The sequence below is a fragment of the Pundamilia nyererei genome, unplaced genomic scaffold, assembly GCF_000239375.1.
Source record: "Pundamilia nyererei isolate P.nyererei 1_Seehausen unplaced genomic scaffold, PunNye1.0 scaffold00010, whole genome shotgun sequence".
NCBI classification, from domain to species: domain Eukaryota; kingdom Metazoa; phylum Chordata; class Actinopteri; order Cichliformes; family Cichlidae; genus Pundamilia; species Pundamilia nyererei.
This window is the reverse complement of record NW_005187411.1, coordinates 5,524,064-5,538,605: the sequence shown is the minus strand read 5'-3', so window position 1 is coordinate 5,538,605 and position 14,542 is coordinate 5,524,064. Positions and strand designations below refer to the sequence as shown.

Below are 14,542 nucleotides of genomic sequence, written 5' to 3'. Positions count from 1 at the left end.
AGGAGCTAAGCCTAATCTTTAGGAATATTATTCACATGTATTTATTTATTTTTAATTTCAGTGATAATGATTGCATACGTTATGCCACAACGCTTTTCTTTCATTCCGATGAGGCATAAACATCTGGATGTTTTAATAATTCATTATTTGGAGCAATTTGATACATCAAGTTATCATTGGTATCAAACCACTAAAAGAGATTTCGCAAAATCTGGCAAGAATGAAAGGTGCTGTTATTAACGGCTAATTACTGATCTATGAATCATCACTCTCCCAAATGGTATTAATGTAACCGCTGGTTGCAAACCTCTTCATACATAATTTATGAAAGCATCCTTGATTACTGTAATGCAGCAAAGACAATGAAGGGACAGGGCTTAAATCTTTTTTATACATTCTAACTGACTGGTGCAATTTCCACTTACATTTCTAGTAAAAACATGCATTTAAGTGTTTTCTTCTAACTAAAGCACGTCATTATTTAAAATTAATGAATAATGTACTGATTGTCTTAGTCCCTTCCTTTTAAATCGTTAAGGAGGAGAGTATTTCACCCGGCGGTGATTTATGCTCAGCTTTGCTGTGATCAGCAGCAGTTAGCTATTGTTTTAATTGAGTGCAGCATCTCTGCCTGTGCACCTTCATAATGAGCAGCTGTAGCTCCTGTCTGAGCCGCTTAATCAGCCACCGAGGCTCACCACCCTTCACTCGGTCGGTGCTCCAGCACCGCGGCCAGTTGGACAGCGACCATACAGCCTCCTCAGCATCACCGGGGCTCCGCCAATCAGAGCGCAGCTCGGGGCAGATTAACCCAAACAGCCCTAGTGCTGCTCTGTAGTAGAAGCCCCAGAAACAAGCATTTGATCCTCGTGGACTCAGTCCTGGCAGATAGAAAATTAACTGTTTAGTTAACCCGATCTGATATTAGAAGGGATTTATAATTTTTTTTTAAATAATCAGAAAGAAAAAGGCGGATCGGGAGGAGGATGGATGCTTGCTCAATAATAGGAGAAAGCACGGACGCGATAGTAATGGTTGATTCTCCTGTAGATGAAAAGGAAATTCGGGAGGCTTGTAAAAGGTGGGTTGTTGTTTTTTCTTTCTTGTTTGTGGAAACGTCCAAAAGCTTACTGTGTAACTTGATCAGTAGCGAAAATGAATGGATGTTAAAAGCAGACATGAAGGTGTGTGTGTGTGTGTTTTTTACCCCCCTGGCTGCTGCTAGTTTCGCTGAATGGTGGGTTACTGAACCCAGCTGTTTCTGCTGTAGACAGTGGGAACAGTACACGACAGGATTCCTGCTGCTGCTGTTGTTGTTGTTCTTGTGTTTCAACATTACTGCAACAACATATATGCTGCAGTCTTAGTTTTAAGAATTTATATTGAATCACTGCGTTTTCAGTGATAGCACACTCTATATAAGTGCTTTATGATACTCAGAGCTAGTACCCTGAGTGCCTACTTTAATTTACCACCATACAAAAGACCGTTCCCTTTCTGCTTCTGACAGATTTGCAGGATTCAGTGAGCAGCTCGTAAATAGTTGGCTGGAGCTCTTTGCGATCTGTTCAGTGTCATCCTGCTGCTTTAGTCAAACTGGTTCTTTGGGTCACTGATGTCACCCTGTCACTCACTTTGTTCTCAGCTTGTAAAAAAATCTAATGGATAAGAGGCTTCAAACATGAAAGCAGGGCTGGAAACAGCTGAGACCTGTCACCCTTCAGCTCAGCAACAGGCCACATTATTAGTATTATTATTATTTCTCTCTCCATGAACACTCCTCACTTGGCTTTGTCACCTATATGCAGAGACAGAGCATCACATTTTTACTCTAATGACACCTCAGGCTTTTAAAGGTTAACAGTCAGCACTCTGCATACAGAGTGTGCTTTTGCGCAGTTCTTCAGCGTGTCTATATGCGTGATTGTCAGGTTAGGAAATTTTGAGAGACATGACATTGACTGACATCCAGACAGTTGATGCACGAAGCGTGCTGTAGACAAGAAAACAGACAAAGATCTAAAGGGAAATGTTTGGAGAGAGAGACAGAAAGTACAGCTGACAGCCTTTAAGCCTTAGAGATATTCTGGTTCCTCCCGGGGCCACCTTTGAACAACTTTAAGGTGATTTTATACACTCAGTTTCCAACTCAATATCACACACTCAGCAGTCGTATGAAGGACTATACAGAAGCGCAAACCTGATTTGTGCTTCTTTTCCACTTCATTCAGAGGGCGAAACATTACAATTTCAACTCTACGTTTTTAAAAAAAATTAACATGATAAATTTGAAGCTTGAAAAATTAATAAACTCTAATTTAAACTATTCATTCGTATGTCATTGTAATGGAAGTCTAATAACAGCCCAGAAATACCCAGCACCTTCCTCAAGTCACAGTTATCAGTTTTTGCTGAAACTGCTTGGTGCTGGCTGTATTTTCCGATGAGTCTGAGATGTAATAATAAGAGGGGTTTCTAATAATTAATGACATGGTCTAGCATCACTGATTATTTATAGTTGTTATATGAGACTTCATTATTTTAAGAGGACTAATAATCTGGCAACAGAGTGTGTGCACGGTGAAAAACGAGCAGCTTTTGTTTCAGCTGTGCACTCTGCTGTTCTGATGTAAACTCTGATTTATGAGGTCATTTTGATTTCAGGGCACGCTGCCAGTTTCCTATTTTTGTCCTAGGTGTCGGGAGTAGCTTGGTGACACCTTTTTGGATGTATTTTTGTATTCGTCCGCTGAATTATTGATAAGCTCCAGAATTGAGTTCCTTTGTTAGTGTGTTTGCCTGGGTTGGCCGGCTCTGTGGAAACCATTAAGATGAAAACTCAGGGTCAAACACTGATATCCCACACCCTGTGGTCAAGAGGCAGCCAGGCAGTGTCTCCTAGTATCTTTAATTATATTCCTGCATCAATTCTAAGCTGTAGTGAAACACTGGATGGACTGAGTTTCTTGTGATTACAGTGAAAATAAAGTATTTACACTCTGAAGTAGCTTCATTTTGTTTGTTTATTCACTCACGTCAGCGTCTAAATAGGTCAAACTAGTAGATGAACAAATGCTTTGCGATTAAGAGCTTCTGAGGACTTTGCGGGGTATTTATTATTTAGGTCATAACACAATTTTATTGTAACATGAAGACAAAACTCTGAGGTTTTCTTCTTCACTTGGCTCCACTAATAAACTCCATAATCCCTCTGCTTATGTTTACCAATTCAGCAGACTGCTCATCATCATTTGTTCTCCTTATTATGAGATGCAAATAAAACCTTGTGAGGTCAATTAAGCTCTGTTGACTTACTCTGTCGCCATGGTGACTAGGCAGGAAGTGCGGTTGCATCCAGTCTTGCGTGGAAAAACAAGCATGTGGTTGACTTTAAGGAGCTCATGCCCCCTTTCCTGAGCTACAGCCAAAGGAATACGCAGCTATCCTGTTAGGTCTCTTTGTTTTCTGTTGTTTTTATGTTATGTAATTTTGGGGGTAGAAAGTGAAATAAAACTAAATGAATGAATGATTTTAAGGACATGTGATAGAGGAGGAATGGAATATAAAACAAGAGTCTACAGCCACACTGTGTAATTAGTTTAGTTGTTGTTTTTTGTGAACACTGTCTTTATATTTCATGACAATCCATAGAATAACACAGAGCCTTAGTGCAGGCAGGCTATAAGGTCAAGCACAGCCAAGAATCCCATTACAAGACGCTTTGCAACCCACTTTTTTCCTAGCTACTCCTTTTTTTTTCATGAGTCTAAGTTAATCCCTATCATCTCTGTCATTGTCCATTGTCATTACAGCTTGCTCTGTTCTGCTTTGCTTTGTAGTCAGGCCTTGCTGCTGGGGAGGTCCCAGATTAGAACCATGATGCCCAATAAAAATAGAAATGGGAAAAAAAAGAAAAAAAAGTGGCTTAAGTGAATGTCATTGAAAAAAACTCAAAGGATCACGGAAGTCAGTAGGACTCATCTTCAGGGAACTAAACAAGCGGACATGTGAGCCTTTCCATAACTGTGTGGGCTAAAGTGGTGAATGCAATAAACCGACACAGCTATCCACAGAAGAATGCTTTTAACATGACCAAAGACAGACAGTTTTCACAAGCGCTGCAAAATCAGAAAAATATAAAAACAACTACTGAATGCTGCCGTTAGCCACGAACCATCCCTCAGTCTTGTCTTGTGTGCCATCCTAAATAACCACCTACCCCAATGATGGTGACATGAAGTGAAAAAAGTCTCACTCTCTCGCTCATTCTCGATTCCTTCTCCTTCCTCCTACCTTCTGTTTTAATTGGCCCTTCTTCCTTCCAGTGGCTACAGCATGTTATCCAGAAATCCATTCCTTACCTCATTAGCTCAGCTGGGCTGCTCAATTCGCCGTTGAAAATCAGATGAAGTAAGGCAAGAAGTGCATTCAAGAAACTGAGTTGTCAGTCACTGTTTACAAGCTGAACTTTTGCACCTTCATTTGAAAAGAGCTGCTGCTTCTTTCACTGCTACCACTGTCAATCATATCCTCTCTCCTGTTAATATATTTCCATATTTTTATATTTTCATTGTCTTCCTTTTCTCCCCATCCGACGTCTCTCCTTAGTGAGATCCCGACGGTTTCTCTGTGCCCCCCTGACAGCTCTGCTGAGGCCCAGTTGACTGTCATCCAGCCTGAAGGGGAGCTATGTGACAGCTGCAGCAGCCTTGGCAGACCCTCTTCTTCCTTTCAGCTCTATCACCAAGTATACCTTAGCATATATAGGGATGCATTAAATAAGGTGGTGGATTTGGGAGGCAGTGACATCAACAGATATATTGTTATCTTCCTTCCTCCTTTAGGTTCCCCAGAGTCCCCAGCTTCTAAAATGTCCACACTGCAGTCACTGTGGGCCAATCAAATCAAACGCCTGCCACAGCTGTCATTCAAACACCAGCGTTCCTAATGATGAAGGAGGAATTGTTGTAAAAGTGGGACACAGCTGTGGTACTGCCCATCAGTCATCCTGCCATGGACCGGTGAGATGTCACTGGCTGCACGGGTCAAATGAAGGCGGGACACAGAAACCAAAGCAGCAACATGTGGTGACAGTAAGGTGTGTTTTGGAAAATATACTTTGGCTTTTTTTTGGCTGTTTTACCTGAAAGTAGATAGTTCAAAAGTCATTGTCTGCATTTCAATTTTTTGTGTGTGTATTCAACAAACTGGAGAATTAAAGAGCTTCAGTGGTGCCGACAGTCGGATTTGATTACATTAAAGAAAAAAAAAGAGAGACAAATCTGCTGTTTCGTTCCTTTTCGGCTTACTTGTGCTTGGCCATAGCTTCATACTTAATACATGTCTCAACTACCTTGTGGGAAGAGGTCAAAAGTCACATTTATTTATATGACACATTTAAAACAATAGAGTTGACCAAAGCACTGTACATTAAAAGCATATTGCCCCAAGAAAACTACACTGAAATCCAGAAAAAATTGAAAGCGATCCATAACATTAAAGGACAATAAATAAAATAAGATAACAATAAAATGAAATCAAAATAAAAACAGACCATAAAATGCAATCCTTTAAGTGGATGTCACACTGCCAAGGAGAATAAATGTGTTTATAATAAAGATTTAAATGTGTACCGCCGGAGCTGTGTGGATATGAAGATAGGTAGATTATCCCATAGATGTGTTGCTGATTCTGCAAAAGCTCGATCACCTCTCTGTTTTAATCTGGTTTTAGGCTTGTGTAAGAGCTGCTGGTTAGATGAGGTCAGAGCTCTTATAGAAGAAAATGAATCAACAAATTTGCTTGTTTTTTCCCACATGTGCACAGAGTCATTATAATGATAATAATTATTTTTTTTGTTACTGATAACAGTTTTCTTTTGTGAACAGGGATGGGGGACTGTACTGTATCCTTAGAAAGTAAGTGTGAAAACCCTTTTTTATCTTAAAAGCCCCAAAGTACTGCAGGTCTCTCTTAATTTCATCATGATGATTCTCTTTTCTTCAGCGACACAGCCTGATTCTTTTGCGGTATTTTATTTAACAGTTATTCCCAGGTGATAGTGGACTACCCGTTGGCGGTTCTGATTGGTTGTGCTGTGCTGTTGCTGGGATGCTCACTGGCTGCATTCTTGATTGGCCCACTGCCAGACTTCTCTGACCCATTACTGGTTAGTCTCAAATACATGTGCACACTCACAAATTTTAACATTCATTAAATGCATTCCCTAGCTCCAACTGTGACTTCATGATCTATGCCTTCCCCATTGCTAGTAGTCTCTTCCAGAGTGTACATCCTTTATGTCAAAATTTAGTCTAATTCCAATCTTCAAAAAGCAGTTTGGTCCTTATGTTCAGAGAAGGCCCCCATGGTTTGCTTTACAATTGGTTTAAAGTCCCCACTGGGCCATGAAAACAAGAACACTCAAGCCTGTACACACAAGCAATCTTCAAATTTTAATCCTAATTTTCTTGCTGCAGCACATGTATCTCTACTGTCAGGTTCTGTTAAATCAACAACACAAACATCCTTCACCACCTTAGGCTGAGTGTGGTTAATTACTGTTCTGCTAATGACTCATGATTTCAGCCATATCCTTTTAGTTCAGTCTAATCTCAGATTCAATGAGCCGCTCTGAATTAGATCACACTTGCTGTCATCTTAATTAAATACACCCTCTCACCTTTGAGATGCATGTTTACAGGATAAACACTGATTAAGAAATCATTCTCAAGTCTCAACAAGCGACTCACAACAATGAATCATGAACGGCAAAGCTAAAAATGATTTACATAAGAAAAGAAGTACGATTATGCCAATGATAAGAGTGCTGCTTTCTTTTTATAAACACCACTCAGTAAAAATATAAGCAAATACAGGCTGCGTATATACATGTTTATTAGACAGCATTTAATTTGCTTGATGCTGATTATATCAGTGGATGCATTGTGTTAAATGGTAACAGCATCTGTACTGCCTTTCACTGTGATGTCTGCTTGTGTTTGAAAGTGCTCTCTTTCTACAGGGCTTTCAGCCACGAGGAACATACATCGGAGTTCGCATGTCGAGCTTGTCCAAGCTGCAGGAGAACACTGGCCCTGGGAAAAAACTGTCTCTTTTACCACAGCAGCTCAGTAAAAGGTCAGCAGAAGGTTTTCGCGGAGTGAAGCACAGACTGCACCACTGACAGACGCACAGATGTGCTGCTGTAGAAATGGATTTGAGCAACCTGAAGACTGATAACATATTATTATAATTACTTGCAGTAAAAGCTTTGGCAATAGTGACTGTATGCAGACACACTACACACAGTCATTACAAAAAGAATGCACACCCTCTTTCAAGTTCTGGTTTCTGTATTGGGAAATATTAAAACAATAATTAATTTGGGCCTTACTAAGTTGTGTTGGATCCTTAAGGCAGAGCACAACCTGAACAGTGTGTAACACAGGGCTAACACAGAGTGGTAGACAACCATTCACACTCTCACATCTACCTCTTATGGAAGTTTATGGAAGAGAAATCCAAGACAGAGGAAGACTGAATGTTGGACTTTAACTGAATCCTAACTTTGCAGTATTCCCACTGAATGTATAAATAAGCAGCATGAATAATAATGGAAAAACAAACAGCTAGTGTCTATTGTGCTTATCCCAAGTGCTAAAAAAAATATTGCAAATTAAAAACATGTTAAAATCAAAATGCTAAAAAGGGCATCTGTCTGGTTTTATATGTGTTAGATTTGGAGGAACTATCAGCAGAGAAAGTAGCAGTGGCCACGACACTTCCAAAGCTCGAATGAAAAGGATGCTGGCCAGGGACTCCACTCTAGACACCTTCCTCTGCGATTCTCCAGGTGAGAAAACCCTGATCAGTTTAAGCTTTTCAGTAAAATAAACTTTTGTGTTTTTAAAACTTAAACAAATGAAATCTCGTTGTTTTCACACTGTAGATCTACAAGGGTTAAGAGTAATATGTATCTCTGCTGGCCATGACAAACTAAACATTAGAAAATTTAAAGGAGATAACTATGCATATGTGAATGCAGCCGATTCATTTCAATTTAATCCACCTCTATAAACTGTATTTAAAAACTGTGAATGTTGGGAAAAACACTGGAGCTTAGTAAAGAGTCATTAGTGGTCTCTGCAAACTTAGAATGAAAGACATAAACAACATAAAAGTGACCACTTAAATACAAGTTCACAAAGAAAAGTTGCAGATCAAAGAAGTTTTTTGAGAGCTATTCTTTGGGAATGGTATTCCTGATTTTCTTCTTTAAGCTCTGCTTTGATATAGTTTTCTGTTAGATCAAAGACTTCTTTTTAAAATACGGAAAGCTCCCTAAATAGATTTATTAGCAATCCCAAGCCCTAGGTTTGCATTTTATTGAAGTTGGCTAATTTCTATTCACATCCAACACTGACGCCAGGATAAAACACACAGAATATGTAGTTTGCTTGCTTTCATCCCTAAGGATTCATACCTCAGAGCCCTTGACAAGGGTCTGCAAACATTCTGAGCATTTCTGACCACCCCTGTGAACTGAGGAATCACGGCTGGTCATCTTGTTCCTGTATGGTGACTCCATCTGTCTCTCTCCACACAGGCGAGCGTTTTGCCCAGCTGGTGTTTCGATCAGAAAACTCAGCCAGTCTCTGGAGTCTGAAGGCGATCCACGCCATGTGTGAGATGGAACAATCCAGGGTTCGTCATGTTCTACTCACTCCTCTCTGTCAACTTTGCTGAAACATTTAGTCATCGTCTCCTCTCTCTCACTTTTTCAGTTTAATACAGTGGCTGTGTTCCACATTTTAATCCATCTCCTCCAATAAAAACCACTCTACATCATCTTGTGTGAAATTAGTTCTTTTTTTTATGAAATAGCTTTAAATCTGGGCATGCATTCAAAAAAACCTTTGCCTCCTTTGAAACAGATTCGCTCCCAGGCCCAATTCCAGGACCTGTGCCAGCAGCATGTGAGGGTGAAGGCTGAGGGAATGTCCAAGAGCGGCTGTTGTCCAAGCTGGTCTCTGGGGAATTACTTGGCAGTCCTTACTAATGCCTCCCGCTGCCTCAGCCTCACCTCACAGCAAGTACTGAAGCTTTCTTCTCATTTTCAAAATTATAAAACAAAACAAAATAAAACAGGCAAAGGGATATCAGCTCATCAGACCAGTCCTTTTTATTTTGTAAATTGTACTTTGTAGGTGGATGTCTTGTCACGTTCAAGAAGACATTTGAAAACCTGATCTTGTCCTCAGAGTTGTTTGGTAAAGTAACCCAAGCAGAAAGTTGACCATTACAAGCTTTTAACTGCACCTCCAGTCATAATGAGCAAAAATCAAATTAAACCATGTTCAGTTTAAATATACTGTGTGTGAAATCTCACCTTTAGATGTCAGTAGATTGCAATCAAGTGTATAATCGTAGCTACGGAGGCCACTGCAGGGCAAACAACTCTGGCTGCTGTTCGTCTGTAGTGAGTGTAGTTGGTCAGTCGACTGTTGTCCAACTGAGGACATCAGCTGGTAAAGCATTATTATGCAGATATCCCTGTGACGTGGCATTTAATTTTCTTTCAGAAATAAAATGTGCTTATTTTACAAAAGGTTAAAGGAGCATGGATATGTGTGAGCAATGCAAACTCAGTAAGCACTTAATTATACCTCAGTTCTGTTGTGTTATCTTGTGGTTTTATTTTCCATTGTCTTTCTCTCATACCAGGTTTCTGAGTCTCTGAACCTTCTGCGGAAATGTGCGCCATACTATCATGAAGGACATCTAGTTGAAGCCTGTGCCCAGAGACCCAAACATGGCAGCTGTTCCTCGGTTCCCTCCCGCTGCAAACAATCCCGCGTGGTGTTCCAAATCCTGCACTTTCTGGTTGACAAAGACTTTCTTGGACCGCAGACTGTTGAATACCAAATTCCCACACTGAAGTACAGTCTTCTTTTCCTACCTGTAGACAAAGGAGAACATATGATGGAGATATACATGAATAGCCTTGAAGGCAGGGATCTAACCTACAATAATACGACTATTACTGGCATAGACTTTGGCATTAAGCAGGCTCTGTTTGAGTATTACCTGACAAGAGATTCAGTTTACCCTGTCCTAGCTGTTGTATCACTTCTGTTCACTATGGCTCTATACCTCCACTCGCTCTTCATAGTAGCGCTATCTGTAATAGCAATCACCGGCTCCCTTCTAACATCCTATTTTTTCTACAAAGTAGCATTTCGTCTGACTTTCTTTCCTCTGGTCAACCTGTCAGCAGCTCTTATTCTCTTGGGAAGCTGCTCCAATCAGGTTTTCATCTTTACTGACTTTTGGAATCTGCAGCTATCCCAAAATCCTTCAGCTTCCCTGGAAAAGAGAGTAAACAGAGCTTTGCAGGAAGTAGGCTATTTGATTTTAGCATCAGGGCTGACCTCCAGTGCAGCTTTTTTCTCTGGTTATCTCAGCAGCATCACAGCAATCAGATGCTTCTCCATTTATCTCGGAACTGCCTCTGTAATCAGCTCCCTCTTGGCATTGGTGTGGCTGCCGTGTTCGTTCATTCTGCGTGAGCGCTACACAAAAATGTCTTCTGCATCTGCGGCAGTGCAAGGATGGAACCCCTGCTGCTCCAAAAGCACTGGTGGCTTTTGGGACACGAGTTCACGCAAGAGATGCCTCTTCAGCCTTGGGCAGAAGCTGAGAGAATTAAATCGTGGTCTCACTGACACCTCCAATTTATTATTTCTGAAAATCCTGCCCTGTGGAGTTGTGAAGTTTAGATACATTTGGGTTTGCTGGTTTGCAGTGCTCGCTGCTGGAGGCATGTACATGTCATGCATAGACCCGGGCATGAAGCTGCCAGCTCTTGAGAGCAGGGTCACCCAACTGTTCCGCTCCAGTCACCCATTTGAGCGATATGACGCAGAGTACCATCACATGTTCATGTTTGAGAGGCAAAGAAATGGAGAGGATAAGCCTGTTACGTTGATGCTTGTTTGGGGCATCAAACCGACTGACAACGGAGACCACTTTAACCCAAGAAGCAATGGCTCTTTAGTTCTTGACCCTGACTTTAACATGAGCCGACCTGATGCTCAGGTTTGGTTGCGGGAGCTGTGTGGACGGGTTCAGAACCAAAGCTTTCACTGTCCTTCATCACCTGAAGATAAAGATGCAATGACAGATAATATCTGCCTCGTAGAGCAGCTAATACACTGGATATCTGTCAGGAGGTGCTCAGAGAGCGATGACGCCCTTCATTTCTGCTGTAATGACATCCCATTCCCCTACCCTCCCAGCGTTTTTGAGAACTGCCTAAGCATGATGCTGGCAGAGAGGTATGCCGAGGGCCATCTGGCACACAGCGGAGGGGTGTACTTCCAGCCAGATGGCAGGGTTGCTGCCCTCGTGCTGGCATTCAAAACTACATACTTCTACAGCTTCAACTTTAGCAGAACCAGTGTTTTTTACAGAGAAATCCTGACATGGTTTAACAGAGAGATATCAGGAGCACCACAAGGGCTGGAGAACGGCTGGTTCATCAGTCAGCTGTCTCTTTTTGACCTGCAGCAGTCTTTAAGCTCAGAGACTCTAGTAGTAGCTGGCTTTTCAGTAGCACTCACATGTGCTTTGCTTCTTTTAACCACATGGAATATTCCACTGAGCATATATGGAACAATAGCCGTAGGAGGCAGTGTGTTTGTCACTGTCGGCCTCCTTGTTCTTCTTGAATGGCAGCTGTGTGGCACAGAGGCTCTGTTTATATCATCTGCCGCAGGGCTGTCAGTCGATTTTATTGCCAACTATTGCATATCCTACAGCTTAGCTCCACATTCAGATAAAATTGGGAAAGTAGCACATGCCACTAAAAGGATGGGATGTCCTGTAGCAATAGTTTCTGGTGCTTTTTTCTTCATAGGGATCATCATGTTACCTGCCACGGCCTTGTTCTTCAGAAAGCTTGGGATTTTTCTGTTTTTGGTCAAATGTGTAGCGTGTGGATTTGCAACCTTCTTTTTCCAGTCCCTGTGCTGTTTTTGTGGACCCCAGAAAAACTGTGGAATGATCACGCTGCCGTGTTTTTCCGACCAAACGGACGGTATGCTTTCTTCTTGTTCTGAGCCTGGCTCTTTGTCGACTTCTGCGGCTAACGGGGCATTTGGTAAATCTAGAGTGAGGAGGAGTTATGACAAAGAAGCAGGCGGTTATCTCTATCCCAACCATCGTCAGCACAGGCAGAAACAGACTGCAGGAAGTGGCTGCGGGAATCGAGGGCCCGAGCAGTACGAGCTGCAGCCATTGGCCTATCGCCTGAGTGACAGCTTTGAGAACAGCACCTGCACCAGTAAACTGTCAAACCGGCCCTCTGTGCTTTCTGATGAGATTGAGTACTGTGAGGGAGATGTGGCAAGGAATACCATGGATGGGGAGAGTGAGGAGACATGTAGCCATCAACAGAAAATCTGCCAACCACCACCAGCCGTCCAGACCTCATCTCCTTACAAAGAAAACACTCTATGCCCACCAGGCCTGGCTGAAGAAGATGTAGCTAAGGACAAGTTGCTGTGTAAAACCTGCAGGAGTCAGTCTGTCAGGGTGAAACACTGGAGCAATACATCATCCTCATCGTCAAGCATGGAGGAGACCATCATCAGCCATACACTGGAGACTACTGACCAGTCATCACTCTGCAAGGATGAAAATACCTTAGGGGAGAGGTGCTGTCACCCTCATGGCTCACATAAAGGACGTCACCTCTCCCTGTCTCAGAGCTCCTGTGAGGGTCTGGAGGAGTCCTGCGAAACGTGCCTCAGTGACATCGAACCAGGATCTTCGAACACACAGCAGCAAGAAGGAGAGGCGGAGGTCCACTTACAGCCAGGACACCTTAATGGGAGGAGAGATGCACTTCGTCTCTCACTGAAAGAAATCGTTTATGAGACTTGTGGCAAGCGTCGCACCAGCCACAGCGAGGAAGTGGTGATTTTACCCAACAGTAAGCCAGACTTACCAGATGTTTGGATAAAGAGAGACGGACAGCGGGAAGATACTTGTTAAAGAAAGCTGGAGAAAATCTTGAAAACACTGTGGATCTGACTCTTAATTTATACATATAAAAAAATTTAAACCAAAACAACTGAACTTATACAATCACAGTTGATGAAAAAGGAGCATACATTGTTACATTTGTATATTACACAAAGGAAATACAAGCCAACTGCAAATGTAACACGACAGCATGTTTGTCCAGTCTTGTTTCATCGTTTGTTACAAATGAGGTCAGAGCATGAGCGTGTCTTCAGCTAAAGGTTAAAACTGAAAGCATGACAGCAAAAGATGAAGCTTTCTATCCAGCCACAGTTTTAAACAAATGCCACATTTGAATATTAACTGCAGCTCGTCATCGACACAGAAACTATCCGAGTGCTGCACCTGCTGCCTGCAGAACTTACTTTGTGCCTGGAACTTTTTAACTTCTGAACCTGGACGCTCTGCACAGACTGGGTTTCTCCAAGCTGGGATTGACCCCTATGAGCCATATGCACTCATAGATTTAAATGTGAGATATAAAGAGACAGAGCTGCGTGGGGTGTGCCTGCGCGCAAAGCCGCAAACAGTTTATGAGCATGACTCAATCATTATCACGTTTAGAGAAGCAGACAACTGTCAGTGGGTTCTGCACTCTGTGGGGATAACATGTACAGTATGTCTTTTGTGATGATAATGTAGAGAATCACTAACCTACAGTTCGCAGTGTGTATCATGTGTGGTGTCTTGGCTTGCTTTTAATGTTTCACTTTCAAATTAACGGTCATGCTGTTTATTCTAGTGTCAGTGCCAAAACAATGTAATGTTCACTCGTGCTGATTTCCAAGGGGCAAAGTGGTGTCTAACAGACTTAACACTAAGGTTTATACACTTAAGGTGCATACTATTCAGGATCCACAGATGTCAGTAAGCCTTAGCAGAATTAGGAGGAGCTTGAATTTCTGTTTTAAATGCAGTAATTGTACCATCACAAGCAGCTGCATCAACAGTCAATTTCCCATACAGATCTGGCTGCAGTGTTAAGAGAAACTCCTGACAGGCGACCTTTATCCACACTGCAAAGCATTTAACAGTATTTATGACATGAACAGCATGTGTCAAATGTCTTTCAAACGGTTGTTTCAAAGCAGCTGAAATTTTGTGATGTGCAAAAAAAAAAAAAAAAGTGTCCTAAGAGTAAAATTTGATATGTTTATGGTCCTTTATATGTATAAAACAAAGAAGTATTGAAGGTGCAGTGGCTGTGATTCAGCGAGGACCTTAAGAAGAAAGATTTGCCATAAAATGTGCCTATGAGCGAGGTTATTTTCAAGACTTTTCATTGCAGAGGTGTTTTTGTCACTTGATATCTTGACTGTATAATCAAACATCTTTAACCAGCCTTCACTTTGGGTCACTCAGCAGAATAACCTTGCCTTATAGACAAAGGTAATCAATCACAGGCTTTCTATAAACAAAAAGATAAAGGTCACCACCACTCTTATTTATAGCT

General features: G+C 41.7%; 1 protein-coding gene across 1 annotated transcript; it reads left to right on the top strand.

Annotated features, from left to right (window-relative positions):
- The first annotated feature begins 832 nt into the window (after positions 1-832).
- disp2 (dispatched RND transporter family member 2) lies at positions 833-14,509 on the top strand. The gene is made up of 10 exons (XM_005723946.2): positions 833-1,081; positions 4,609-4,747; positions 4,845-5,098; positions 5,889-5,918; positions 6,046-6,169; positions 7,025-7,140; positions 7,740-7,855; positions 8,609-8,706; positions 8,937-9,095; positions 9,727-14,509. The coding sequence occupies exons 1-10, from the start codon at positions 987-989 to the stop codon at positions 13,057-13,059; spliced, it is 4,464 nt and encodes a 1,487-aa protein (XP_005724003.1). The 5' UTR covers positions 833-986; the 3' UTR covers positions 13,060-14,509.
- The last annotated feature ends 33 nt before the right edge of the window (positions 14,510-14,542 follow it).

Excerpts from the sequence above, each read along its gene's own strand:
- disp2 (XM_005723946.2), top strand. The coding sequence starts at position 987 with ATGGATGCTTGCTCAATAATAGGAGAAAGCACGGACGCGATAGTAATG. Across the intron at positions 4,748-4,844 it reads CCTTTCAGCTCTATCACCAA|GTTCCCCAGAGTCCCCAGCT; the intron begins GTATACCTTAGC and ends TTCCTCCTTTAG. Across the intron at positions 5,919-6,045 it reads CTGTACTGTATCCTTAGAAA|TTATTCCCAGGTGATAGTGG; the intron begins GTAAGTGTGAAA and ends TTTATTTAACAG.